At 39.0% G+C, this 27,287-nt stretch overlaps 1 protein-coding gene across 2 annotated transcripts in view; it reads right to left on the bottom strand.

Annotated features, from left to right (window-relative positions):
* Positions 1 to 20,002, bottom strand: part of ROS1 (ROS proto-oncogene 1, receptor tyrosine kinase) — a 123,918-nt gene extending 103,916 nt beyond the window's left edge. Inside the window, exons 1-5 of one of the 2 annotated variants that reach the window (XM_059177740.1) lie at positions 19,325 to 20,002; positions 12,044 to 12,088; positions 11,134 to 11,193; positions 9,319 to 9,345; positions 4,658 to 4,718 (exon numbers count right to left, since the gene is read on the bottom strand). In XM_059177740.1, the coding sequence (XP_059033723.1) occupies positions 4,658 to 4,718; positions 9,319 to 9,345; positions 11,134 to 11,193; positions 12,044 to 12,088; positions 19,325 to 19,447 (316 nt within the window). In that variant the 5' untranslated portion in view covers positions 19,448 to 20,002. The remainder of the gene's footprint in view (positions 1 to 4,657; positions 4,719 to 9,318; positions 9,346 to 11,133; positions 11,194 to 12,043; positions 12,089 to 19,324) is intronic. The other variant, XM_059177741.1, reaches the window with a different exon arrangement.
* Positions 20,003 to 27,287: the final 7,285 nt, after the last annotated feature.

Raw genomic sequence — 27,287 nt, 5'->3', positions numbered from 1 at the left:
TTCTTTTGCACATGGATATCCAGTTTTTCCAGCACCATTTCTTGAAAAGATTGTCTTTTCCCCATTGAAAGTCTTGGCACCGTTGTCAGAAGTCATTTGACCATCTATACAGGATTCTAGTCTCTGTTCTAGTCCATTTGTCTTTATTACTGCGATACATTTAAAAACAGGAAGCTTTGTTCTTCTTCTTCTTTTTTAAGATTTTATTTATTTATTTATTTGACAGAGAGAGACACAGCAAGACTGGAAACACAAGCAGAAGGAATGGGAGAGGGAGAAGCAGGCTCCTCACTGAGCAGAGAGCCCGATGTGAGGCTCGATCCCAGGACCCTGGGATCATGATCTGACCCAAAGGCAGCTGCTTAATGACTGAGCCACCCAGGTGCCCCCACTTTGTTCTTCTTTTTAAGATTTGGGGGTCTTTGGAGATTCTATATGAATTTTCAAAGGGATCTATTTCTGCAAAAGATACTGGGATTTTGATAGGGATTACATTAAATCTGTAGGTTGCTTTGTTTTAAGCATTGACATATTAACTGTATTTTCTTTCAATCCATGAATATGGGATGTCTATTTATGTCTTCTTTAATTTGTTTCAGAAATGTTTTATTATTTTTATTTTATAAGTTTATCACCTGCTTGGTTAAGTTAGTTCCTAAGTATTTTATGTTTATTGATGCTATTGTAAATGGAATTGCTTTGTTAATTTCCTTTACAGACTGTTTATTATTAGCAAACAGAAATGTAACTGATTTTCATGTGTCAAACTTGTATACTGCTACTTTGCCAAATTTATTAGTTCTAACAGGTTTTTTGTACTATTTTTAGCATTTTTTAAAAAGATTTTATTTATTTATTTATTTATTTATTTATTTATTTGACAGAGAGAGAGAGAGAGAGAGCACAAGTAAGCGGAGTGGCAGGCAGAGAGAGAAAAAGAAGCAGGCTCTCTGCTGAGCAGAGAGACCGATGTGGAGCCCCTGGAATCAGGACCCGAGCCAAAGGCCTGAGCCACCCAGGTGCCCCTAGCATTTTTTACTTGTAAGATCATATTATTTGCAAACAAGGATAATCTTCCTTCCTCCTTTCCATTTTGGATGGCTTATATCTTTTTCCTGCCTCATTGCTCTGGCTAGGACTTCCTGTACTATGCTAAATAGAAGTGACAAAAGCAAGCATCCTTGTCTTGTTCCTGGCCTTAGAGGATAAGCTTTCTTTTTTAAAACAACAATGACTACTCTGGCCAAGAAAACACAGTAAGTTTTTGTAAGAAGTTTAAAATGGCTAAATACAAACTTCCATGACCTCTCTCTTTCTGGTTAAAAGTTGGCACTATTCTGATCACTATAGATACTTAATCCAGACTAATTAAAGTCTATACTACCAGAATACTCTGTGACCCAGAACGAAGAAAACCATTGTCATCTGAGGTTCTAGCCCACAGAGAGACTTAGCACAATACTTCTTTGCTGATTCTTCTATTTATGGTTCATTTTTAGCTAATATAACTATACAAGCAAAACACAGTTCCATTCTCCCACCTGTTTTATGGTGTGAGATGCTTAATAGCAGATATTGGACTATTCTGTGGGAAACTTTTGTCAAAAAATAAAGGACACTGGTATAAAATGGAGTCGAGAAGCCCTGAAGGGGGCCCTCTCACACACACACATTCCTGGTTGCAGCATGAACTAACACTAAGAGGGAAGTAGGAATTATTTTGTCAAGGAGGACATTTATCACATGGGAATTTCATCTTTTTTTTTTTTTTTTAAGAAAAAGAAGGAAGAGCCCTACTTGCTCCAGCAACAATGCACTAACCATCTCTCACAGACAATGAGAAACTGTCACAACCTCGAACTCTTAATTCTTCTCTGGTGAACTTTTGTTCGAAACAATCATCCCCAATTTCCTCCTTTCCTCTATAAAAGCTGAGCTTCCCTTTGTTCTCCAGACTTGCCCGTGGTTTGCCTTCGTTTGCTTGTCCTGAATTACAATTCCTTTGCTATTCCCAAATAACTCATTTTGCCAGTAAGATAACTGGTTATTTTATTTTTGAGATTGACACTTTAAAGAGGTGTCCAGTGTAGAGTTGTCAGCAGAGTAAGGAAGAAGATTCAAAAGAATCAGGATGGTGAGCTGAGAACTTGGTAAAAAGGACCAGAATTATACAAGTAAGTACAAATAAATGTAAACTTCACAGCTAACTGGAGATACGTGTTTCAAAGCCATGGCAATATGTACTGAAAATGAGAGGTCAAGTAGGTTTGTTCTAAAACGTCAGCACAAGAATTACCTAAGTGAGAAAGAGAAGCTGAATTGAGCTGTATACTACTTTCAACACACTGCTAAATGGGTTAGAAAAGGCTCTGGAATTAGATTAGAGAGTTAAAATCAAATTACTCCCTTTCTAGTTCATCTTCAAGTTCATCCCTTTCTATATGACCCCAAGCAAATATATACACTTTCTGCCTCATTTTTCTCATCTGTAAAATGGGGATAATAATAGTATTTATCCCTCTGAGCTCAAAAAGAGCTAATACCTATAAGTTACTTTTACCAGTGCCTGACTCATAAATGCCTAATAAATAATAGTTCTTTTTATTTTAATATATTGTTAACTATCACCATTTCCACTGTGGAAAAGAGACATGGATGGTATCTAAAAGAGAATAATATAGCAGACTCAGAGATAAATGGGCCAGGTACCATATGTGTTAGAGACCAACATAATCTTAGGTGTATGGGCAAAAAGATTCAGTCTAACAAATTAAAGATATGGTCTATAAGCATAACTGCCTTTATTTAGACTTGGTGCATTTCATTTGTTAATGGTCTATAGACATTGATCCATAGTCAAGAAATTTTAAATAAAGCATTGATTTCGTTTGTATTCTAACAGAGTATATAATTAAGTTGGTAGTATAACTTTGGAATGTAAGAAAAGAATGGAAATCAAAGTTTCCTAAACTTTCTCAGTTCTGGCATCTTTAATTTCTCAGTTATTTTTTCATAACTCCCTGGACCAAAAGAATTACCTAACAGCTCCATTAATTAAGTATTATAACTCAAGTATACATGTCCTTTCAACTTAGTAGATGTTTGAAAGAAATAACACACATAAATTGAAAGACAATATATGTATTTAAATCTTAAATAAAAATGATTACACACTAATGGGATCTGTGTGCCTATTGGGGACAGCACAATTTCTCAGTATTATAATCAGACTGGGCACCATCATCAACATCTCCTGTTCCAGACTGAGTTTTTTATGGTCTTTGCTTTTTATCACAGCAATCATCAGAAAACTCAACATTGGGGTGCCTGGGTGGCTCAGTGGGTTAAGCCTCTGCCTTTGGCTCAGGTCATGATCTCAGGGTCCTGGGATCCAGCCCCACATCAGGTTCTCTGCTCAGCAGGGAGTCTGCTCCGCCCCCCCACCGCCTGCCTCTCTGCCTACTTGCGATCTCTCTCTGTCAAATAAATAAAATCTTGAAAAGAAAAGAAAACTCAGCATTGCAAAGTTATGCTATAGAAAGGAATATAGTGCATTTCATTGTTTATACCATAAACTACCTCCAACTGGTAGTTCCAAGGATGTCCAGAAAATGTCAACTATCCTATGCTTCCCTTGAATGTTCAAAATGCCCCATGCCTTCCTATGAGGTAGATAAAATGCACTAGGGTAACTCGGTATACAGTTTGGAAGCCACAGAATACAAATTTTATCCATATCTAACTCTCACTGCATAGTAGGAAAAGAATAGAACATAGTAATACATCTCTGCACAGAAATGTCAAGGTGCTTCTGTCTAAAGAACAGAAGCAAATCAGGACAGCAAGGCAAGATCCTCCCAATTTCCACTGGCCACCAAGAGCAAGGAGCAAGCCTTTGAAACAAAGACTACAATTTATGGAATAATCAATCATTTCCCTGTCTGAAAAGAGCTATCTATCTCTTACTGGGAGGAAGATCCTGGAAATTCTGGAAGAGAAAACTAGTAACACCGAGGTTGTGACTTATCAAAGAGTTGGTTCTTCAGAAACCACTAGAGAATTAACACACTAGGACAAAGCCATTTAGACACACCCAACCTGCTCTGAATCAGACAGAGGGAGCTGGACACACGTACTTACTCACAATCTAAAAGCAAGAAGTGTAGCTTCTATACATTCAGTGAATTTCCCGGAGCCTTGTAGGGATCTATGCATGTTGTAGCTACTCTACTGACTATCTGGTAGCCGAACAATTAAATGAACATTAAATAAAATATTCCTGTGTTTTGGGTTCATTAAATAGTGGCATTTCCTGATGTCAATCTGCTTAGGATCCATAGTCGTTTCTTTCATTAGGATAGAAGTGATTTCACTTACCGAATTGAGGGTAGAACCTCAAATTCTAAACCTCAGTCAGGTGCTGTGTTCCCCCTATTTTCCCCTAGAAGAAGAGTCTTCCTGAATTTCTATCACAATGGCTTCCACATTTGAAATCATATCATATCATATCACATCATATCATATTATTTATAATTTTTTCTAACGCTGAGATGTAAAAGTCTAAATATTTGAAGAGATGGCCCATTCTCCTTACATATGCATGGGTCCCTAGAGTGGTATCCAGTATTTTGAATAATCATTGCATATGACTGCTTACCTAGCACTTCTTCCTCGAATGCACCTTCAGCACTGCTGCAGCCGACCTCGCAGGATTCTCGCTGTAGAGACATGTACCATCCTGGTCAGTGCAGTCTTCCTCCTGCTTTTGCTGATACATTTCAACTACATCATGACATTCAAGTGCCTGGTGTGTAAGTATACCTCTCTATCAATTCTTTCAACTGCAATGCTTTAAGTTTCCATTTGCTAGTGGGATTAGAAGAACATCTTTCAAACTTTTTTGACCATGTCCCAAATTCCAAAAGACATAACAAACAACATAGTACACACATACATGTTGGGGGAAAAAAATCTGGAAATAGTACTTACCTTTTTTCCCCTTTTTTTAACACTTTTACTGAGGCATATTTCATATGCTATAAAATTCACCCATTTAAAGTACAGGATTCAGTGTTTTTTAATATATTCATGGAACTGTGCAATCATCACTACATCTAATTTTAGAACAAGTTCATCCTATTAAGAAATCCTGCACCTGTGATGCAATCATACATGTTCTGTTCTAGTCTATTCTTTCATTTTGTTTGTTGTGACTCTTTATTCACTAAGTTGATTTCATGATCCTCTAATGAGTGACACCCCACAATGTCAGAAAGCACTGAGCTCAATAATGCAATTAAATGTTTGCCATCTTGGTCAAAGGTTTAGTGAGTTAGTAACAGAAAACTCTAGCTAAAATGATGTCTATTTATTTTATATACTCATGCTTTCCTTCAGAAATTAAAAACTCACTAAATTTCATAGTAATTTGAACATCTTAATGAATACCTTAATACTAATGTTACATTTTAAGGTCTACAAAAACTTAGTAATGATTAGCATTTTACTTCATTAACTTAAAACAGTAAACATTTTCACGACCCAGACAGAAATTTCCTGCAACTCTTAACAGATGCATTAGCATTCGTTAGAAAGAAGGAAGGAGGGAAGGAAGGAAGGAGAAGGAAAGGAAAAAGGAAAGATAAAACTTTGGAGAAAAGGCACAAATTTAAGACCATAACACAATCATGATCCATCTTCCTGCTTTCATTCAGTTTGCATTTATAATACCTAGGACAACATGCTGTTGTTTCTCATAGAGATAGTGGAAACCATGACACAATACATTTGCCCTAAACATCCCAAGTAATTTGCAAACACTAGCTGCACAATGTTTGACCTATTCACTCAAGGGAAGTGCAGACTGATAAACTCGGGTTTGCTTAGTTAAGGATTAATTTAAATACCTCAGTCTGGGCTCAGGATTATTTAACTTAAGGGCTTAGTATACTTTTCACATTCTTTTTGCAGGCTTCAATAAAATGCTTGTTGAATAAATATACCAAGTGGCAACAAAATTATCATGTAACTGGAATTTTTTTCCAAGCAGTAAAACGAAGGAAGAAGAAAGGAAATAGAATAGAGTTTATTTGGAAATATTGCAAGTCCTGACTATCCAGTAAATTGTGGGTTTATTTTTCCTGCATCTTTTCAGAGGAAAATATATAATAAAATTCGGATCTATGTAGGCGTTTAACTATTTTGTTACTCTACGAAGCTTGTATTTTTTTTGTTTTATTGAGATATAATTAACATATAAACTGTGTAAGTTTAAGGTATACAACATGTTGATTTGATACATTTATATATTGCAAAATGATTACCACTATAGCATTAGCTAACATCTCCATCCCATCACGTAATTACCATTGCTTTTTTGTGTGAGGACATTTAAAATCTACTTTCTTGGCAACATTAAGGCATAGAATGCAGTATTATTGGCTATTAGCTAATAAGTTAGCTAACAAATTCACCAGAACTTATTAATATTAAAACTGGAAGTTTGTATTCTAAGAAATTTAAATGTTATATCAAGTGGAGGCAACACTATAAATTAGATTCTCTCTCTCTCCCTCCCTCTCATCTAACATTGGGCTTAGAATGACATTATCCAGCGCTCAAATTGCCTAGAGAGAATCTAAAGGTGGTCAGATTTAGGGAAATCAGAGAATCTGAGCCCAGAACCTCTGAGCGAGGCATGTTTACAGTGTATCCCAGGCCACTGAGCTACCTTTCCCATTGCAGAAGCCAAGTTCATGCTTCCCAAGGGCTATGTCAGTCTGCTGTCTCTGTTCTAGTACACACTCCAATTTCTCCCATAGTAGTAAAACCAACTTTCATCCCTCTAGCTCCACCTTGTATTTTTTTTTAAGATTTTATTTATTTATTTGACAGAGATCACAAGTAGGCAGAGAGGCAGGCAGAGAGAGAGGAGGAGGAAGCAGGCTCCTTGCTGAGCAGAGAGCCCAATGAGGGGCTTGATCCCAGGACTCTGGGATCATGACCCAAGCTGAAGGCAGAGGCTTTAACCCACTGAACTACTCAGGCACCCCTCCACCCCTGTATTTATCAGACAGGTACACATGGTGGCAATGCCTTTTCTTACTCCTGTAATCCAAGGAGGACATGCCCACCCCCATCCTGGGATTCACCTAGTACAGCCTCTCTACATGAATTGTGGCTTCCTTTCCCTAAAAACTATTCATTCATTCATTCATTCATTCATTCATTCAAAAAATGCTTATTGAGTACATACTTTGTGTGTGTGCCAAGCAATGGTATAGGCTTTAAGGATCTAGAAGTAAGCAAGACTGGTAAGTTCCCCACCTTCATGGAATTTACATTCTCTTAGAAGAAGACAGACATGGGGTGCCTGGGTGGATCAGTTGTTAAGTGTCTGCCTTCAGCTCAGGTCTATGATCCCAGGGTCCTGGGATCGAGCCCCACATCAGGCTCCCTGCTCTGCAAAAACCCTCTTCTCCCTCTCTCCCTCCCACTGCTTGTGTTCCTGCTTGTGTTCCTGCTCTTGTTCTCTCTCTCTCTGTCAAATAAATAAATAAAATCTTAAAAGAAGAAGAAGAAGACAGACAGACAGACAGACAGACAATGAGTAAAAAAAAAAAATTAAATAAAATACATTCAGGTAACAAGAAGTGCTATGAAGACAATAAAGCAAGGTAAAGGCATAAGGCATGACTAGGCAGGAAAGAGAATTTGTCTTCTCAGGGTACTCAGGAAGAACCACGCAGAGAGGATTCTGGAGCAGGACCTGAGTGACTGCAAGCATCTGGGCTCATAAAAGGTCTTAAGGACAAAAGCTAGGAGGCAGGAATGTTCCCTCTATATTCTAAAGAGGGAAAAGCCCATGTGGCAGGCAGAGAACAAGGGAGAGGGGGTGCAAGATGGGTCCCAGCAAAGGGTAGTTCATAAGCTTTCTCAACAGCAATGCAAAGCCATAGAAAGGTTTTTAGAAACAATATGATTTAATTTGCATTTTCAATTAGCAGGGATAAGCCATCTCACTGGCTGACATCATTTTCCAAGTTATTGTTTGCTAAGCTAACTCTTCCAACACTATTGCCTCCAACAAATGTGTGCAGAAATTCCCAGTTTCCTAGGTTGAAGCATTAATGGTTGAAGAGTTGATTTCCTCCTACACGTGTGGGTAGCTGAGTTTAAACATCTAGTTTTCATAGATCTATCTCAATCTCTGTACCTCTATAGCATGTATTGCTGTTCAGTTCTACTTTATTTAAAGTGTAAAACAGCCCAGTATACAAAGAAAAGAAAAGAATAATAATGTGAGTTATAACAGAGAGAAAAGCTTTATGTCATATACCCACAGACAGCAGGCAGCGCGCTGATCACCAGGAAACAACTGCATTAGCAATCCAATCTCAGGCTGCTTCTGGGCTCAAGAGGCTTGAACCATCCCTGACTTTCTTAGCACTATCTTCCCAGGGATGGTTTTGGTGGGGAGGTGGCAATGTTACTTTAACCACATAAAAGTTCTCGGGCAGTTTTTGATTTTTTAAAAATCTCAATTAGGAAAGACTTATAATTGTTTTTTTACATATTGAGTGAATTTGGCCTCCCCCCCTCCTGCCCACACCTTGGCCCCATCTACTCCCAGGGGAAAATCACTCAGGCACAGAGAAAGCACAGACTATTGAGAAAATGATCCAATGTAACATTTTGTGTTATTTTTATTCTCTAGTAGAAAGAAACTTTTTTGTTTTATTAACGGATGGTAAGTTATATTCCTTTCCCAGGCAGAATAAAATAGTTCTGTCCTTTGGTTTCAAGGACATTTAAATAGAATACAACATGGGTTTTAAACTGAGAAATAATATATTTTCTCCATAAACCTCTCTGGTTGACCTAAAACTAATTCTGAGGACCATAGAATCTGGAACAATTGAAGAAGATCAAGTGGGGAAAAAAATCGAAATCCCTAAGGTCTTTCTGAAAAAGAGGAGAAAATCCAGTGCCGGGGAGGAGCCAGCAGAAGGAGAGGGAGCTGAGAAAAGAGACCTGAGCAGCCAGAGTCAGCAGGAAGACACTTATTATCATAGTAGGGAAAAAACAATAATAAAATATCTTAAAAGCTGTGCTTTAAAATGTTGTCAAAGAGTCTGTTGAAGAAGGAAGAAAATTGTAAATACAGTGTTCTTTTTTAATATACACATTAAAGGATAGACTACTGTGATTTATTATGAAGGCTTAGGCGGCTTCTTCATTCTTATTTTAATAGCTTTTTAAATCTAAGAGATAAAGACATGGGGTTTGATGACATCCGTTTTGTGCTTGCCAACTCACCTCACAAACAGGGGCATAGGTGTCATTCTGCACAGGAAAAAAGAAAAGTGAAATTACTTAAAATCCTTAAGGTTGTAAATAATTTTAATGACACTTTTTCAAATTAATTTCTTGCCCCAACATTGACAAATAACCAATAAAAACAATCAAAATCAAGGAACCCAGAGTTGGGCCTTCAGTCCAGGCAAGCCACTGTATGAACAGTTATTAAAATTATGTTTGTGGGGAGCCATTGGTTAAGCAACAGACTCCTGAACTTGGCTCAGGTCATGATCTCAGCATCGTGAGGTGGAGCCCATGTTGGGCTTAAATTTTCCCTCTTCCCTTTTGTTTGCATCTCCAGAAAAATGGTGCAGTTTGATGTCTACAAGAAAATCCCAGTTGACCAAGAGGTGATCTGCAGTGGACGGGGTAAGAAAATGAAGAGGTGTTGGCAGATGCCTGGTGGAGACAGAAGCTGACATGGAAACCACCAACAGCTCTGGCTAGCAAAGGTGTCCCTGCCCCTATCTGGACTGGCTGCTCTGGTGCCGACTATACTGCCTGGACTGTCGCCAGCATCAGATGGTCCTTCCCACTCAGTAACCTGGCAAGTGCTGTCTGAGCACCTGCTGTCTGCCTCTCACGATGTTCTGAGAAACAGACAGTGGGAACAAGAAAGAGAGACCCCTTCTGATGGGCTTACAGGTCAGAGCAAAAGACAGCAAACACAGACCAAAGGATGATTTCCATTGGAATTCATAAAAAATGGCACCAAAGAAAGATAAAAGAATTCTTAAATGTGTTATAGTTCCCAAATCCAGAAAATGCCCACTCCACTTTTTGGTAACTCCCATTTTATGGGACACATAGCCAGGAATGTGAGAGTAAGCCTAACCCTGTTCCAGACACCTGAGCACAAGACCATACAAGAAAAGCTATGAGTACCATTTGGAAGGAGAAGTTAATGTCCTTATTTAAATCTCAACGATAGAGTTTCACTTGTTAATAGGAAACAATATTAGGATTACCCCAAATCACCATGATTCAACCTCAGACCTGAACAACCTGAACAAAGGAATCCACTCTTAAAAGACAAAATTCTTATTCACTATATCAGAGTAATGACAGTGTATCCGGCACAATACAAGAGGGAAATTCTATTATTATCCTAATGTATTGAGGGGGAAAGTAAAGTTCCAAGAGGTGAAGTTCCTTAACCAGTTACACACTAAGTGGCAAAGCTGGGGTTAATTAAAAATTAAAAATAAAGCATTTGGGGATGTATTTTCTATATAGCGTGGAGTAAACAAAGGGGTTTGTGACCTCTGGATTAGAATGCTGCCATGTTACCTACAGAGAAACTCCCAACACCACCTAGGGCCTTGCTGGCCAAAGTGTCATTCAGGAACTACAAGCATCACATCACCTGGGAGCTTGTTACAAGTACAGAATCATGTCCTGCCCCAAGTCTTCAGAATCAGAATGTGCATTTTATCAAGATCCTTAGATAACTGAACTTTAACGTTTGAGAAGCACAATAGTAGGGAATTTGACAAATGCCTGACAGTCTACTAAAAGGCCATTATAGTTTAGAGCAATTATGGCTATTCCTGGGTTCCACAGTCTGCATTCACTTCCCCGGGTCTCCAGTTGCATTAATAGCATTTATCTCAATTTTTCACCATTATTATGTATTAGTCAGGCTATCATACTTTTCCTTTAGGTAATGCAAACTCCGGGAAAGCCAATGGAAATTCAAATGGGAATCCTCTTAGACAACTTTTCTCCTGAAAGTGATATTAGTACCGAAACAGAAATATAATTAATACTTACACATTTTAAAGCACAGTTTTCCTGCTCTACAGAGTTCCAGAAATGACATCCTTGGATGCACTGCAAGAGACATAATAAGAGAAAATGGTGACTAGAGAAGGGTGACTTTTTCTTGCTACCTGATTAGTGCCACATAGTAACAAAATGTATCTATCCAGGAACCTGTGGTCTCAAAAGGATCAGAACCTTTGCAATCCTAAGCAGACTTCTCCTATTTCCAGGCAGAGTGGGGCTTGGGGTGACTCACTGCAAGGCAGCTGGGTTGCTGAGCAGAGGTGGCATGGACAGGCCTAGAACCCAGAGATCACCCAATCTTCAAGGAGCACCCTGTCCCCTGGGTAGCTGGCAGCAGGGAAAGTCCTGGACACCATGGCATCGAGCATATCATGGGTCCTGGCCATGTCCTTGCACAACAAGCAAAACTCAAAACTGGGGATTCAACCGGAAGGCAGCATACCAAAACTGGAAGAAGTCCACAGTTGGGGAAGTGTGTTCATTTTGAGTCACTATACACTAGTTGAATAAGTGGATACAGGTGCAAACCAGTAATAAAACCATAAATGTAATTGTTAGGAGAAACACTGGAGACCATCTCATCCAACCCTCTGAGACAACAGGTAATAAAACGAAGTCTCAGAAATATTAAGTAATTTGCCCCAAGCCACACAGCCAATCATGGAGTTGGCTTAGTCCTGCGTGTTCTTTCTTCCTCAACACACTGTGCCTGGGTTCATTTTTGAATATTCTGTAATTTAGACTTCTTGCTATTTTCAGTTGAACTTCCTCCATCAAGGACAAAGAAATGAGACTCTACTTAGGAATTATTCTTATTGTAATAAAACTTGACTATGGTCCCATTCTTATCAACGCAAACACTATAAACTTCCTGACAGTGGAAGTGATTACTCACCGGTTCACTCAGATTGTATGTCGTGCCAATGTCAAGCTGTCGGCCCTGAAGTGAAGAAGGAGATCAGAAACACCAGCTATCAATCTTGTGTCCAGTACAACTACCATAGCTTTTTTTTTTTAAAAAAAGCTTCCTGGAATAGTGTTTTCTAACTATAAAGTACAATGTTTTAAAGTCATTAAATCAGTCGTGAAATCTGGTAAAATGTCAATTCACATTATAAGATGGAATGCCTGAGAATTCTGCAGAAATTATCAAGGCCAAGCAGGGGGCTTGTAAGGAGTGGTTAAGGACCATGGACATATTCTCTCACACTGTATGAAGGAAGCCTGTGACTTTAGTCAATTCATCAAGTCAAAGGATTCTGGTGTTAAAGATGAATTATGGTCAGGTTTTGTTTTTGTTTTTGTTTTTTTAAGCAGTCTAAGAAGAGTGAAAAAATAAAAATTCAGAATTTCACATATAATAAAACATCAGATTACTCTGGTTTTTTTCTCATATTTTTATAAATTTTAAGGACTTTTTGTGCTAAAAGAAATAGGAACAAAGGGGGGAAAATCTTATAAATTGTCCATCCTCTCCTGGTTGTTATGTGAGTAGAGTCCTTGATAAACTGAAAGGCTTACAAAGGATGACAATATTGGGCCTATGATGATCACATATGTGCCAATAGAGTTCTATGGATAGATCTAATTGTCAGCATCCCTCACTGACTGACTTAGAAATATGAGTAGAGGATAACTAAGTGAATAGACCCAGTACCTCTAATTGGTACTGCTCAGAATATCCCCTGAAAAGTCGCAGGATTTGAAACACTGAATTGAAGAGATGATTAATCCAGCCAGGAGCATGCTGTCTGACCTTAGCTGACCCAGCACTATAAGCAAGATATGTTTCAGGAGATGATAGTAAATCCAAAGGTGTCCTGGAGGTGTTTAGTTTCATTTTTGTTTTTTAAGATTTATTTATTTATTTCAGAGAGAGAGAGAGAGAGAGCAAGCAAACAGAGAAAGGCATAGAGGGAAAGAATCTTGATGCATACTCCCCACCCAGCAGGAAGCCTGGTGCAGGGCGTGGGGTTGGATCCTATGACCCATGAGATCATGATTCTTGAGATCAGGACCCAAGCGGAAACCAAGAGACAGATGCTTAACCCACTGAGCCATCCAGGCACACCCCACTCCAGGTGGTTGAAGCCTCTCTTAAGGGCTTCTGAATAGCCCTCGATTTTCAGAGGGAAGAGAAGATCCGTTGAACACTAAGTTCACTGAGCGTTCTCTCCCCTTCTAGGTAAGAGCCATTCATTGGAGGAGGAGAGCCTCCACCAATGGCCTTGCATTCTGAGGTTTCATTAAGGAAGTAATCAGACACAGGAACCAAAGAACCAAAGTTGCTTTTTCCCCTGCCATTTGATGTGTGAATGAAGATTGCTCTGGCCTCCATTCCCTAATTACATTTGTAGAGAAAGGAAGATGCTTCATGTGTTTTGATTTTTGATAAGAAATACTCAGAGAGTCAGAACTGAATCTTTTAGATTAATTTTGCAGCGATGGGCATAATAATGCTTTGTTTCCATGATTTCACTCAAAAAAAAAAAAAGCTATTGATTCCCCTTTATATGATTGAACCACAATCATATACAATGAAGTCTAAGAGGGCATTTGCAATTAAATTTTTTCAGATCCCTTAAAAAATCTGTTGCTCACAAAAACAAAAGAGAAGTTGCTGGGTAGTTTCTGCATTTCATTTTGAACAGCAGGCCAACAGAGCTGTTTCTTGGTGACCATAAAGTCACATTATAATAGTCCTGAGTCCTTTCATTGGCAGCTCTCAAGACTAAATTTAACGGGCTGAAGAGGGAGCCACCACAGGGCCTTGAGCAAGGTAGCTTCAGGAGTCAGGTCTATGGGGTGATGAAGAAGATGCTGTCAACTGTTGTCCTCAACATTATTAGAGCTACCATTCAGCAAGTAATCCAATGTTCCGACAAGTTACCAGCTGTTTTACACTAAATCTTATTCAACCTCTCAATGGCACTAGTAGTTATGTATTATTACTAACCCTCTTGTACAGCTGAGACCCAGGGAGGTTCAGTGAATGGCTCAAGAGTTAAAATGTAAAGAAGGCTGAGAGTTGTCTCCAGAACCTGTCCTCTTAACCAAAGTACGATGCTCCCTGTGAACTGCACCAAATTCACAGTCCTCCCTTTGCACTGAGACTCCTCCTCAGTTTACCGTAGCACCACATCCTTCAGTGAGCCGCTTGAAACCCACAACCCCAGCCCTGGATCCTAAATCTTCTTAACACATTTCTACCACTTGGCACAAGTTTGTCTCTCCCGCCCCACCCCCCTCATCTGGAACTACTTTCATTTCTTTACTTCCTACCCTAGGAATGAAACAGAGCAGTATGCTCTGCATTTTAGTCATATAGGACACCTGCGCCTCATGTGACATTGAAGTATTCTCATCTGACATATAAGTAAGATAGTATTTATTGTATAAAGTTCTGTGAAGATTCACAGAATAATGTGAATAATGTACTATTAGAGTACAGTATCAGGCACTGGGGATATTAGTAATATTAGGTGTAAACAACTTTCCTAAACTTCTCTCTGGTGAGTGACGCAATAATCTCTTCAGATATATTTCTTGATGAGCATGAGAGCGGTTTATCCCACATTTGCCAACTATAAATGTTTTTATCTTTGCCAATTTGATGAAAGCAAAGTCAGTCATTCTGCAATTCTGTGAGGCTGCATACTTATCAATAGGCGTTAGCCATTTCTGCTTTTTATTTTGTGAAGCAGGGCTTCATGTTCTAAACTTGTTTTATTTGTCTTTAAGATTTTATTTATTTATTTGACAGAGAGAGCGAGAGAGCACAAGCCGGGGGAGCATCAGAGGGAGAGGGAGAAGCAGACTCCCCACTGAGCAGGGAGCCAGTGAGGGGGTGAAGGCAGCCGCTTAACCAACTGAGCCATCCAGGTGCCCCTAAACTTAATTTAAATACTTTTTTATATATAAGGTTTGGTTAAATTTCTATGTAATATTTTCCTATGTAATATTTTTCCTATTTGGGGGGCTTTTTCTTGTGCTCTGTTTATTGTCCAATAACTTAAGTTTCTAAGTAGTTAAATTATTCATAATTTCTTGTAGGGATTCTGTATTTTTGAAACAGCCTTCTTTTTTTTTTTTTAAAGATTTTATTTATTTATTTGACAGAGAGAAATTACAAGTACACTGAGAGGCAGGCAGAGAGAGAGAGAAGGAAGCAGGCTCTCTGCTGAGCAGAGAGCCCGATGCGGGACTCGATCCCAGGACCCTGAGATCATGACCCGAGCCGAAGGCAGCGGCTTAACCCACTGAACCACCCAGGCGCCCCTGAAACAGCCTTCTTAAGGCATTGCCACTCCAAGACTAGAAATATTCACTTCTAATTTATTCCAACGTATCTATGGGGTGAAGTCTTGTTTCGTTTTGTTTTGTTTCTGTTGTTTGTTTTATCTAAATCACAGTATTTTTAACAACTCCTGGAATCTATGTGAATCTGGTAATATTAAGGAGTTAGGTTTTTTAAAATTTGCCTGAACTTTAAAAACAAAAAAAAAAAAACCTTTATTTTTGGGGTGCCTGGGTGGCTCAGTCGGTTAAGCATTCGACTCTTGGTTTTGATTCAGGTCATGATCTCAGGGTTGTGAGACTGAGCTCTCCATTAGGTTCTGCACTCAGCGGGGAGTTTGCTTCTGTCTCTCTCTCTCTTTCCCTCTGCCCCTCTGCCCCTCCTCCTGCTCTCTCTCTCTCTCTCTCTCTCAAATAAATAAATAAAATTAAAAAAAAAATGTGCTGGCTTCAGCAGCACATATACTAAAAAAACAGACTTCATTGTCAGATCCCACGCATGCATAGCCGCCCCCATTATCCACATCAGTCACCAGAATGGTAGTTTTTACCAAGGATAGATCTACGTGGACACAATAATAATCCCCTGAAGTCTGTAGTTTACCTTAGGGCTCACTCACAGTTGTATATTCTGTGGGTTTGGACAAATGTATAGTGACATGTATCCATCGTGATATTGTACAGAGTATTTTCACCGTTTCTAACAATCCTCTGCGCTTTCCCTATGCATCTCCCCACCACATACAAACCCGCGCCTGGGAACCACTGATCTCTTCATCGCTGTGCCTTTTTAAAATGTCATGTGTTTGGATTCATCCAGTACGGGGTCTTTTCAGGTCAGCTTTTTCACTCCACGTCTTCTCATGGCTCAAAAGCTCATGTCTTTTCAGCTCTGAATACTAGTTCACTGTCTGGATGTGCCACAATTTACTTATTCACTCACCTACTGAAGGAAGGTGTTATTTTTTATGGTAAACGAACAGCCCCACTTTGGTCGGAACCACCGTCTTTGTCATATTCCACACTTCCTGTGTGCACGGCTTCCCTCCCACACTGTACTTCCTCTTCCTGTTCTGCCCACCCCGACACCAGTAAAAACTGCTAATTCCTGGATATTTTATTGCATTTTTGGATTCTGGCTCTGTTCTATTATCTTGCTATAAAGTTATACATTGATATACAAGAAAGGTATTGATGCTTGTTCTTTTTTTTTATTTCATTTTATTTATTTATTTATTTTTAAGGGTTTTTATTTATTTATTTGACAGACAGAGATCACAAGTAGGCAGAGAGGCAGGCAGAGAGAGTGGAGGAAACAGGCTCCCTGCCAAGCAGAGAGCCTGGGACCCTGAGATCATGACCTGAATGGAAGGCAGAGGTTTAACCCACTGAGAGACCCAGGTGCCCCTTGTTCTTTTTTTAAAAACAGGATAACCTCTGAACTCTAGTTTCTAATGCCTTGCATTGAATAGAACTGATGCTTCTAACAGAACATTTCTCAACTCTAATTCCTGAGTTGTTGGGGCTAGCTACTCAAAAAAAAAAAAGGTTTTATTACCGAAGAAGATCAGAAAATTATGATTAAACAAAGCCATCAATATGCTGTTGTGCCCTGTGAATCTACACAAAGCTGGCAAAAAGCATTCCCGTAAACTATTTGACTGTTGTTTCTTTTTCATGAAGGCTGCCACAATACTAGTGTTCTGAAGAACCTTCATTATTTTTTTGTTCTCTGCAGCACAGGCACATATAACTCAAAAATATTAAGTCAGTTACTACATTCAACTAATACCTACAGATCCCTCAAATGATAGAAATTGTTCATGCTCAGCATAGAACTATGATCTGTGTACATTTGGACAGCAGTTCTAAACTTTCTTTTGTATAAGACTCTGTGTTTCTTTTTAAAAAGCAAAGATGCCTCCGAGTCAAGAACCACCCAGTGAAATAAAAGATGACCTTCGCAGCTAACGTCCAGGCTTCAAAGAATGGCACACATGAAAAATGTGAACAGTATCATAAACTCGAGCACTTTACATATGCTTTCCCTTGATCCATGGCTATATCCGCTGTGCATTCACCTAGCTTTTGTCCCTCCAGGCCCTGTGTGGGAGGCCCCGATGGAGAACATTGATGAGAGGCGCTAGGCAAATTGGCAGACCATGCCTATCCCAGTGGCCACCGCATCGGCAGGGCCTGTGTCTGTGGGTGGTGAGCGGAAGGCAGTGCAACAAAGGAACAGACTGTCTGCTCCTACTGCCTGAAACCCAGGAGCCCACACAAAGATAAGACAAAACTAAACATAACTAAAAAATGAAACAAAATAAAACAGAGACTACAGTAATGGAAACAACCAACACCAGCTTTGACAGTAAGGGGAAATTAACAAATTATGGTGGACATTGATAGGATGGGAATATTCTAAATATACTGAAGATCCCATTTCCATAAAAACATCAGGGTATAGGAAAAACTTACAAGGTCATGTTAGGTGAAAAAGACAGATGCACAACTGTATATAAAATTACATACATATTTGAAGGGAGTTTTTCTTTGAGTTTTTCTTTTTCTTCTCTACTTCTATACCTTATAAATATTTTGCAGCAAATATATCTTCTAATCAGGGGAAATTTTTAAATTATTCAATAAAGAATACAAATGGGGCACCTGGGTGGCTTAGTGGGTTGAGCCTCTGCCTTTGGCTTGGGTCATGGTCTAGGGATTCTGGGATCCAGCCCCACATCAGGCTCTCTGCTCAGCAGGGAGCCTGCTTCCCCCCTCTTCTCTCTCTGCCTGCCTCTCTGCCTACTTGTGGTCTCTATCTGTCAAATTAAAAAAAAAAAAAAAAAAAGAATACATATTATAGTCTTATTTTTCCATGTTTAAGTTTGGATGATGACTGTCAAAGCCTAATGTATACAATCCCACCTTGGCAATAAGGTCTTCAACAGTGATTTGTATAAAATACCAAACTTTTTAAAAAACGCTACTATCCATAGAAAGCTTAAGTAGTGTTTTAATCTATAGTTTAAATTAAGCCAGAATAGTGTAACACAGATAATTAGCCTTTTTATCCACCCAGGACTTCTACCCCCAACACTTTAGTATAACAAGGGGTACTTTTATTATTGGAAAAAGTAGGACTATAAATAGCTCGTAAGCTGTCAAGCTATTTCCTTTATCTCTAGATAAGAAGTGTACATCTTTCCGTGGCTAGAAAATATTTGGGTTTTGTTTGTTTGTTTGTTTGTTTGTTTTTTACAATTGATTCAGGGGCTATTTGAAGCACAACCATGTCCCAATAACTTAAAGATATGGAACATTTTATAGGGGAAGGATATCCAGAAAACTCATTATTGAAAAAAAATTACAAATGCACAGGTAGAAGTAAAGGAACTTAAAAACAAGTCTTGCTTTTCAAATAAAACGTTGTTTTATCTGCATCTGTTCCCTTGGGCATCCACCTCCCCATACAACCCTCCATCCCCACCATAAATGCTACTGCCGTCTGCAACTAGAAGACATGGCCCTATGGCCAACCCTATTTCTTGCTTCAAGACAAACAAATGGTTTGGAAATAGACAAGTTTAAATTGATATTTTAAAAACATGCACAATTTATCGCATGTAAGCCTCTTTAAACCAATTCCTATGCCCCCTCCCCCACAGAGAAAAAAAAGAAATCTATGAGCAGATAAAGAAATAAAATAACCCTCCCTTACCTTCTGTAATTTAAAATGTTCCTAACTTATTTGGGGGGGGGGGGATCTTTCTTGCGGTGCTACCACGTCTCATGAGAAAATCATTCACCCATTTTTAACAAGCTGAATTCTACACAATCCAGTTCCTACAAAGAGAAATATTAGAGCAGCAGAACTTACCAGGTTAGTTACACATAACTTTAGGCAGTGGTTTAAAACTGTACACTGTACCAGAGAAATCCATATGCCGCCAAGAGTCGCAACATTGACAAGTTTCAGAATCAGCCAGCGAATGTTCTTCATCACTTCACCGATGGCGATTTTTAGATGATCATTCTTCTCATTTCTCCATCCCACTGTATCAGCTCTTTAAGTTTCTGTTGAAAGAGTGGCTGGTGGAGCTTGGAGTTTTGGGGTATTTTTTTTTTCCTGACATGTGAGAGTATCTTTGCCTTTTAAAATAACATTTAGACCATTTACTCTAGACCTTTAAATCCTAGATACCGTGTACTAGTCACGTAAGAGCTATTTCATAATTGAGTTTCCTTTTACTCAGAAAGCATCTAAAGGTTAGATCCTAGCAGTGAGCTTCGCATGGGAAGTAAACAATGTAGAAAAGGCAAACTGCCTTTCAGCGAGCCTGTGACACTTGGCACCGTCTGAAACTGGAGCTCTTCGGACCATCCACAGCTTCACTTCTCTAGGCTTGGTTCAGCTCAGCAGGCAACTGGGTTTTTGACCATCTCCGCTGTAGCAGAAAGTGGCACCATTATAATGAAGACCCATCCAAAAAACAGTCAAACGATGCTGCAGAGGGGAAAAACAGAACCCTTTGAGACCCAATACATATTTCAAAATTAAAAAGCAAACAAAGCCGAAATTAATAGACAAATACTCCAAGGGTACGTTACAGACAAGGAAGTTTGCTAGAGTACTTTGAGAACTTTGCTACATATTAACCAAAATACCGCCTTATCAAGTCTATTGAGACAGAGAGCTGAAACTAGCCACCACAGACCTGAGACATGCGCAAGTGTAACTGTCTGGAAAAGGAAATATTGTACAAATTTCAATTAGACTCGTATCCAGATAAAGTTAAGGATTTGAAATCTGTGAGATACAGAAGTGAGTCATTCTGGAGAGCTACTTTTTAGGTGGCTGAGGATTAACTCTTTCAGGCCAGATAGTTTTGTGTTGGTGTCCTTTTTTATGACTTAAGTATCAAATAAACTTCCATGTGGTCTTAAATAAATTATACTAATGGAACTTCAGCTTTCCTTATTGGCATGAGGTCTCATGTGAGCAATACAGGCATGGGCTTTTTGTGTGTTTTGTTTTGTTTTGTTTTGTTTTGTTTTGTTTTCGGAGTGGAGCATCTTCTAGCAAATGTTAACGAAACTGGTGTACAAGATAAAGACAAATGGTACCGACCCCAAAATTCACCCCTAAAGCTTGGTTTCATGAAAAACTTTCCCATTGTCCACCTAATTTTTGTTCATTTTCTGTATTTTTAGGATTGTAGGTTAAAGAATAGACAAGTCTCCAATTTCTCGGTCAGAGGAATATGGCCATCTTTCTACAAAATATACATTTAAATCAGAGAATAAACGACCTTGCCTATGGGATGAAATTCATCTCCTTCATTGTGCTACCAATGTCTTTTGCCTTTTTGACGCAAATAATGTGTATAACTTTGCTAACAAAATGGACTGCTAAGCACTTTCTTGTTGTAGCTTTATTGGTGGAATGTGAAAAAGAAATATCCTTCCAATTTCAAGATTTTGTGCTGTTTCTGTTTTTTGGAATTTAACTGGCAAGTAGTTGCACTCATGAAAAGTGCACTGTGTTCTAAGATATTTGTTAGGTTGTTTCCAATTTTTTGATATAAGTAATTCCATAACAATCCAATAATATAATACTGGGTCAATGAATTCATGCATTTCCTCCTCATGGTTTCTCCACATGGGCTTGTTTGGACTTCTTCCCAGCATGATGGTCTCCAGGTGATTGGAGAATTTATATGGTGGCTTCAAGCTTTGGAGGAAGTGTTCCAGTGTTAAGCTTAGTCATTGTCCTTAATGACTCAGTTTGAGAAATCACAGTTACTTTTGTTGCATTTTATTGGTTGCCAGAGTCACAAAACTGCCCTGACTCGAGGAGAGGGAAACTGGCCCCACCTCTTGATGTGAAAATAGCAAGGTCTGAGAATAACAGGTACCTTTGGAATTTTATAATCTGCCACCAAAGAGGCAGTCATCATTTGCATGGTTCTAAAGGCAGAATTTTTTTTTTAAGATTTTATTTATTCAATTGACAGACAGAGATCACAAGTAGGCAGAGAGGCAGGCAGAGAGAGAGGAAGGGAAGCAGACTCCCTGCTGAGCATAGAGCCAGATGGGGCTCCATCCCAGGACCCTAAGATCATGACCTGAGCCGAAGGCAGAGGCTTTAACCCACTGAGCTACCCAGGCGCCCCAAGGCAGAAATTATATATATATATATATATATATATATATATATATATATATTTTTTTTTTTTTTAAAGTAACCTCTACCCCAGCATGAGGCTCGAACTCACAACCCCAAGATCAAAAAGTCACATGCTCTATACCCACTAAGCCAACCAGGCACCCCTGAAAGGCAGAAATCTTAGTTCCCATAATTTCATTAAATAACACCAGACATCAAACAATACAATTCAAAGTTTAGTTACCACAATATATGAACTGTGAGGAATTTCATTAAGAACAAACTTCTCTGCTCTTTCTTTATCAGAATGAGCTTTACAATTCATTAGCAATAGTATAGATTGGATATGATCAAATATATCTAAGATTATAGTTATTGAAAATACAGAATGTACATCCTCAGACTCAGTTGTACTCCATAAGTATAAATCCAGGAAAATGAAACTTTATAGTCATCAAAACGAGCCCCAAATAACATCCTTTTGTACTACCAGGCTAAAGAGGGGCCGTGCCAACCTTCAAGGCCTGAATAATTTGTCATACAAGTGAATTCTTCCTCATGCACATATCTCCGCCGTCATCTCCTACTGCTTATCAGGCCCACTAGAACCTGACCATGGTCTACCACAGCACATAAACTGAACCTTGAACTTGGCCAAAAGATATATATTGGTCATCGCCAGGGCAATAACTATTTCTCTGGTGGGACATTTGATGGTATCAAGGGGGCAAGAGGGCATTGTCTCTCACTGTCTGTCATGTGCTCTTATCTCTTGCCCTCAGTGTTTCTCATCTTTATGTCTCAGGAAAGGGATGATGCTACAGTAGGCAAAGAAGGAAAATATTAAATAATTAGCTTTTGAGTTTCAAGGGCCAAGGTTCCAGCCTGAAGGAATGGAAGCTAAAAACACACAGTTCAGTTTCTGATCTACAATTTGGTCTCACTGCATTATTATTAAGTTAAAATTTTATGTCAGCCTGGAACCTCGGTGGTTGGGGAAATGCAAAAGCAGACTGCTGGACATTCTTCCCCCAGGCCCCAACATTCTTGGTCTCTGCATTCTTTCCCTGAGACTGGAAGATGGAAACGGTATCCATCCATCAGGGCGGGCCTTCCGCTTGGTATAATGAAAGATAAAAAGCACAACATAGTATAATTTGAGGTCCTTTTCTGGACTCTTCTCAAATATTTATTTACCTTGAAGTGCTCCGGGGATTTCATGACTATTATTGTTACTGTTAACAATTGTGGTTCAGAGCCTTTCCCCTGTGGCACTTCCAGCTTTTTCGGAAGCCAGAAGTTCTAGAAGGCAGGTTTTAAGTGGTTGCTTTTTCTTTGTATGAGCTATTGAATAATCACTAAATATCAGCTCAAGGGTGCATGGGTGGCTCAGTAAGTTAAGTGTCTACCTTTGGCTCAGGTCATGACCCCAGAGTCCTAGCATCAAGCTCCCAGCTCTGTGCAGGAAGCCTGCTTCTCCCTCTGCCTCTGCCTGCCATTCCCCCTGCTTGTACTCATTGTCTCTTAAATAAATAAGTAAATAAATAAACAGCCTAGATTTCTGCAAGGAGAGTTGATCCTTGAACAGCATGAGAGTTGGGGCACACCAAGCCTGCTGCAGTCAAAAATCTGCATAGAACTTTGAACTCTACAAAAACATAATTCCTAATAGCCTGCTGTTGACCAGAAGCCTTACCAGTAACACACACAGTTGATGAGCACATATTTTGTATGTTATATGTATTATATATTGTATTCTTACGATGAAGTAATCTAGAGAGAAGAACATTTTAAATATCAGCCCAATGAAGAGTATTTAATGGTTTGAGGGAATTTACACCATAAAATTAGGCAGAAAGACATGCATAAAACTGTATTATGTATTTGGAGATTGGCTCAACTATGAAAAATAAAACAGAAAAATAAAGGATAGAAATACCAAAATATTTTTCTCTGAGTGGTGTTTTGGTATTTTTATTTTTTTGTTTTTTAAGAAAACCTGTTTCTTGACACTTCTCTGTTTCACATATCGCCTATGAGCTGTCCACTACAACAGGAGTGTGTCACTTCCACCGCAGTCTTCAGAGGTTTCTTCCTAAGCATTTCACAGCACCCTCCCTTGTCTGCTCCCCTGACTCCCTGTGTCCAAGGCCCCCAACTTCTCCCAGGTGAACTCTCAACAGTGACTCACCTGTGTCACCAAGTTGGGCTCTCTGTTCTACCACTGGCTAGAGTTTAGGGCACCCTCATTTTGTAGATCGGGATCCCGTGGAGTCAACTTTTACTGGATTTCTCCTTAAACTTGTGACTTGCTTCCCATTTATTGAGTTTCTGCCCAGAGTCTGGGGTTCCATAAACTTCAGACAGACATCTCTAGGTTTATATCTTCATAAACAATATGCTCTTGGACTCCTGGTTCCCACCATGCAGTAACTGCTGGCTGAACGTCCAGTCCCAGCCACCAGGCTCCAGGGCTCACATAAGTGTTCAGAGTGCTGACACTCCTAAGGTTTGTCCTGACCCTGCTGTCTAGCTTACCACCACTCCTTCTAGGCACCCAGTGCCTTAACCCTTGTTCTTAATAAAAACATTGCTTTTTATTTAATTCTCTCAAATGTTTGCATTTTTGAAACGTTTAATCTGACTGTAGGTTAAAAGACATTGGGTCTTCCTGGACAGTATTTTCAGTGATTGAGACCAGATATTGGATGACCACTTAGACATTTTACCTAAAGCCAACCATGGAGTGAAACCGCCTTAGAAATAGAGTGCAGAGTTCTTCAAATGCAAAGTCAGGCTCCTAAAATGTTCTCTTCTCCTAGCCTCTAGATGTCAAGGATCCAGAGTCAACAGAAGATTTTCACACTTCTCCTCCCTCAGGAGTGCTGTGACCTTTGTCCTAACTGCAGTTTCTCCTTCCTGTGGGGCACAGAGGCCCTGGAGTCCCTTATCACAGGCATCACCAATGCCCCTGCAGGCCTCCCCCCACACTCCCCCACCAGTCACCACCCTAGCCACCACCCTCTGGGGCTAGAATTGCTGTAGGCTCAAAACCTTACCCCACCCCTTCACCCCTCAGGAAATCTGGAACAGAGAAAAGAGCAATTGCCCAAGGACAGAGAGTGGGCAAAGGTCTGGGGAAACACCTATGGAGAGTACAGAAGCAGGGAACTGATGGAGATGGGGGCAGGGGAGGGGGGAACAGAGGTGGGAGGCTGGGACTTTGACCCAGAAGAGCCAAATCCCACAACTTTCTTTTTCTAATAAAGTCACATATTTTTTAAAAATATGTGATCATAGTTGTAATTACTAAGCGACCTGAGAAAAACTCCAACATTGGCCTTTTTCCAGATATTGAAAAAATAATAAATGGGGGGGCACTAATTACATCATTTGTATTATTCTGTTTATGACTAGGTAGTCTGAGCACAAAATCACTTAACTTTGAAGACCAACTTCAGACTTAAAAACATCTTCCCAAGAATACATCAGAGTTCGCTCAGGAAAGAGAAGAACAGACATCTTTAAGATTTCTTTGCTTCAAAAATTATTACAATGGTAAAGAGGGGTTCCTGGGATAGCAGGAAATGGTTCTTGACCCTCAATGTGCATGGAGGGTTTATGAGGGGGTAGCCTTGGTAATAGGTTCCAGCACCTTTTACTTCTCTTTACCCCAACACATGTAGCTAAAGCCAAAGCCCTCACCCTTTCTGTCTTCTGGAAATAGTAGTTAGAACACATACTGCCCTCATCTATGCTGATGTCCAATCCAGGCTCCACCTGTGAGCTAAGTGACCTTGGGAGGTCCTGTAGTCCTCCTATCTCAATGATCCCATCTGTAAATGCAGGTAATGGATTCAATCTCAAAATTCTAATATCTCCCCAGTAGTAAGTTCTTAATTTCTCCATGTTTAGGAATCTTGTGGCTTAATATACTCAGGTTGTTCCAGTTAAATTAGCCATAATGATTTGCTGAACAAATACTCAACAGTTACTGAGTACCTACTATTCACCAAAGATCCTGTAAGACACTGTGAAGACAATGATGAACCAAACAGATAAAAACCCCTGTCTTATTTGGATGACGGCTGGAGGTGGACAAAGCAGATGCTCACAGCTAAAACACATGCTAACCTATTACATGGTGATAAATTCCAAAGAGAAAAAAGTGCATGTTTGCAGGGATTGAGGGGTAAGTGTGCAAGTTGCTATTTTAGATACTATAGCATTATGTAAACTCTATATAATTTTATTTATTATTAAGTGAGATATAAAATTGTAATTTTGATTGGAATGGTGAATGAGCCTTTGCTAATATAAAAGGTTATCTGCTCACAAATTACAAACATTTGTACAAACATTTTCTTTAACTATGTATAATAAAAAATGTTTCTCAATCTCTTCACCTATTTTCAATGAGAGTATTTTGATCACTTACAAGTAAATATTACAGCTGAGAGCAAAGTGCTTTCTTGAAGTTCTTCATGGCTATTCTGCTGATAGGCACACTATTTAAACTCAGAAAGGATGTAGAACTAGCAAACATGACTTCACATATAGCAAGGATCTACAGTTCCTCCTTAAGTCATCTGACCTGCATTTGCAAATATTATAAGCCATATGTCAGACAAAGGGTCCAATTGTGTCCTTTGCTACAAAGAAAGAAATTTGACAATGCAAAATTATTGCAAAGTCCCTCAAAAATGGGGATTTATAATAATATAATTTTATATTGAGAATAATTGATATCTATTTACATTGTTGTTTTTCTTAAACTGTTATGTTTAAATTTTTAATTATTGAACCTTAAAACATTTTCATTATTATTAAAACATAATTTATTACAAATTACTCATTGTAACAACAATATATGATATATTTAAGTATTAAATATGTTAAATAGTATAATTTAGTATTAGTGAAAATATATTTAACAATGTAATTTAAAATTATATAGTATTTACTTTCCTATTTTAAAGACTGGCTTTGGAGAAGGAGGTTAGTTCAAACCACCGGCCGCAGAACGTTGGTAGGTGACCGCAGAGAGACTGGGCGCACCACAACATGACCCAGCAAGCATATGTGCAGTGCCATTCCCTGCCTGAGAAGCGGGAGGTGAACTGCTTTGGGAACCTAAAGTAGGGTTCCTGTTTAAAAGCTAATCATTAAGGAAAAGAGAGTCTGCAATTAGGGTTTTAAAGATATGCTATTTAAATTTTATATTTATGTATTCAGTTTAATTTCCCTCCCTTGAAAAACATGTATAATTCAGAAGGGTCCTCTTTTCCACTGAGCATTTTGAATTGACACAATCATAGCTGTTGTAAAACAGACATAAGGCATGTCCTCTTAACCCACGCTTAATGAATAGTGTTCATGTACTACACACTGAGAAATGGTTCATGCGTATTAATTAACTCACTCTATTCTCTTAAGACACAATAAAATAATTATTGGCATTATCTATTTTATAGTTGAGAAAACTGAGGCCTGCAAAGTTTAAAAATTTCTTGAGTTTGCACAGATAGGACAGAGTAGAAATGGGATAAAAAGCTGTATTTGTCTGACCTTAAAGTCCATAACCTTGACCTTGACCTTAACATTAACATTAAAATGCCTTTAACTAGGTAGAGTTTTCAGTGAACCATAAGCATTCCTCCCTTTGTTTTGTTGT

The sequence above is a fragment of the Mustela lutreola genome, chromosome 6 (genome assembly GCF_030435805.1).
Source record: "Mustela lutreola isolate mMusLut2 chromosome 6, mMusLut2.pri, whole genome shotgun sequence".
Taxonomy (NCBI): domain Eukaryota; kingdom Metazoa; phylum Chordata; class Mammalia; order Carnivora; family Mustelidae; genus Mustela; species Mustela lutreola.
Note: the sequence above shows the minus strand (reverse complement) of the source record. Positions and strands in the feature narration are given on the sequence as shown.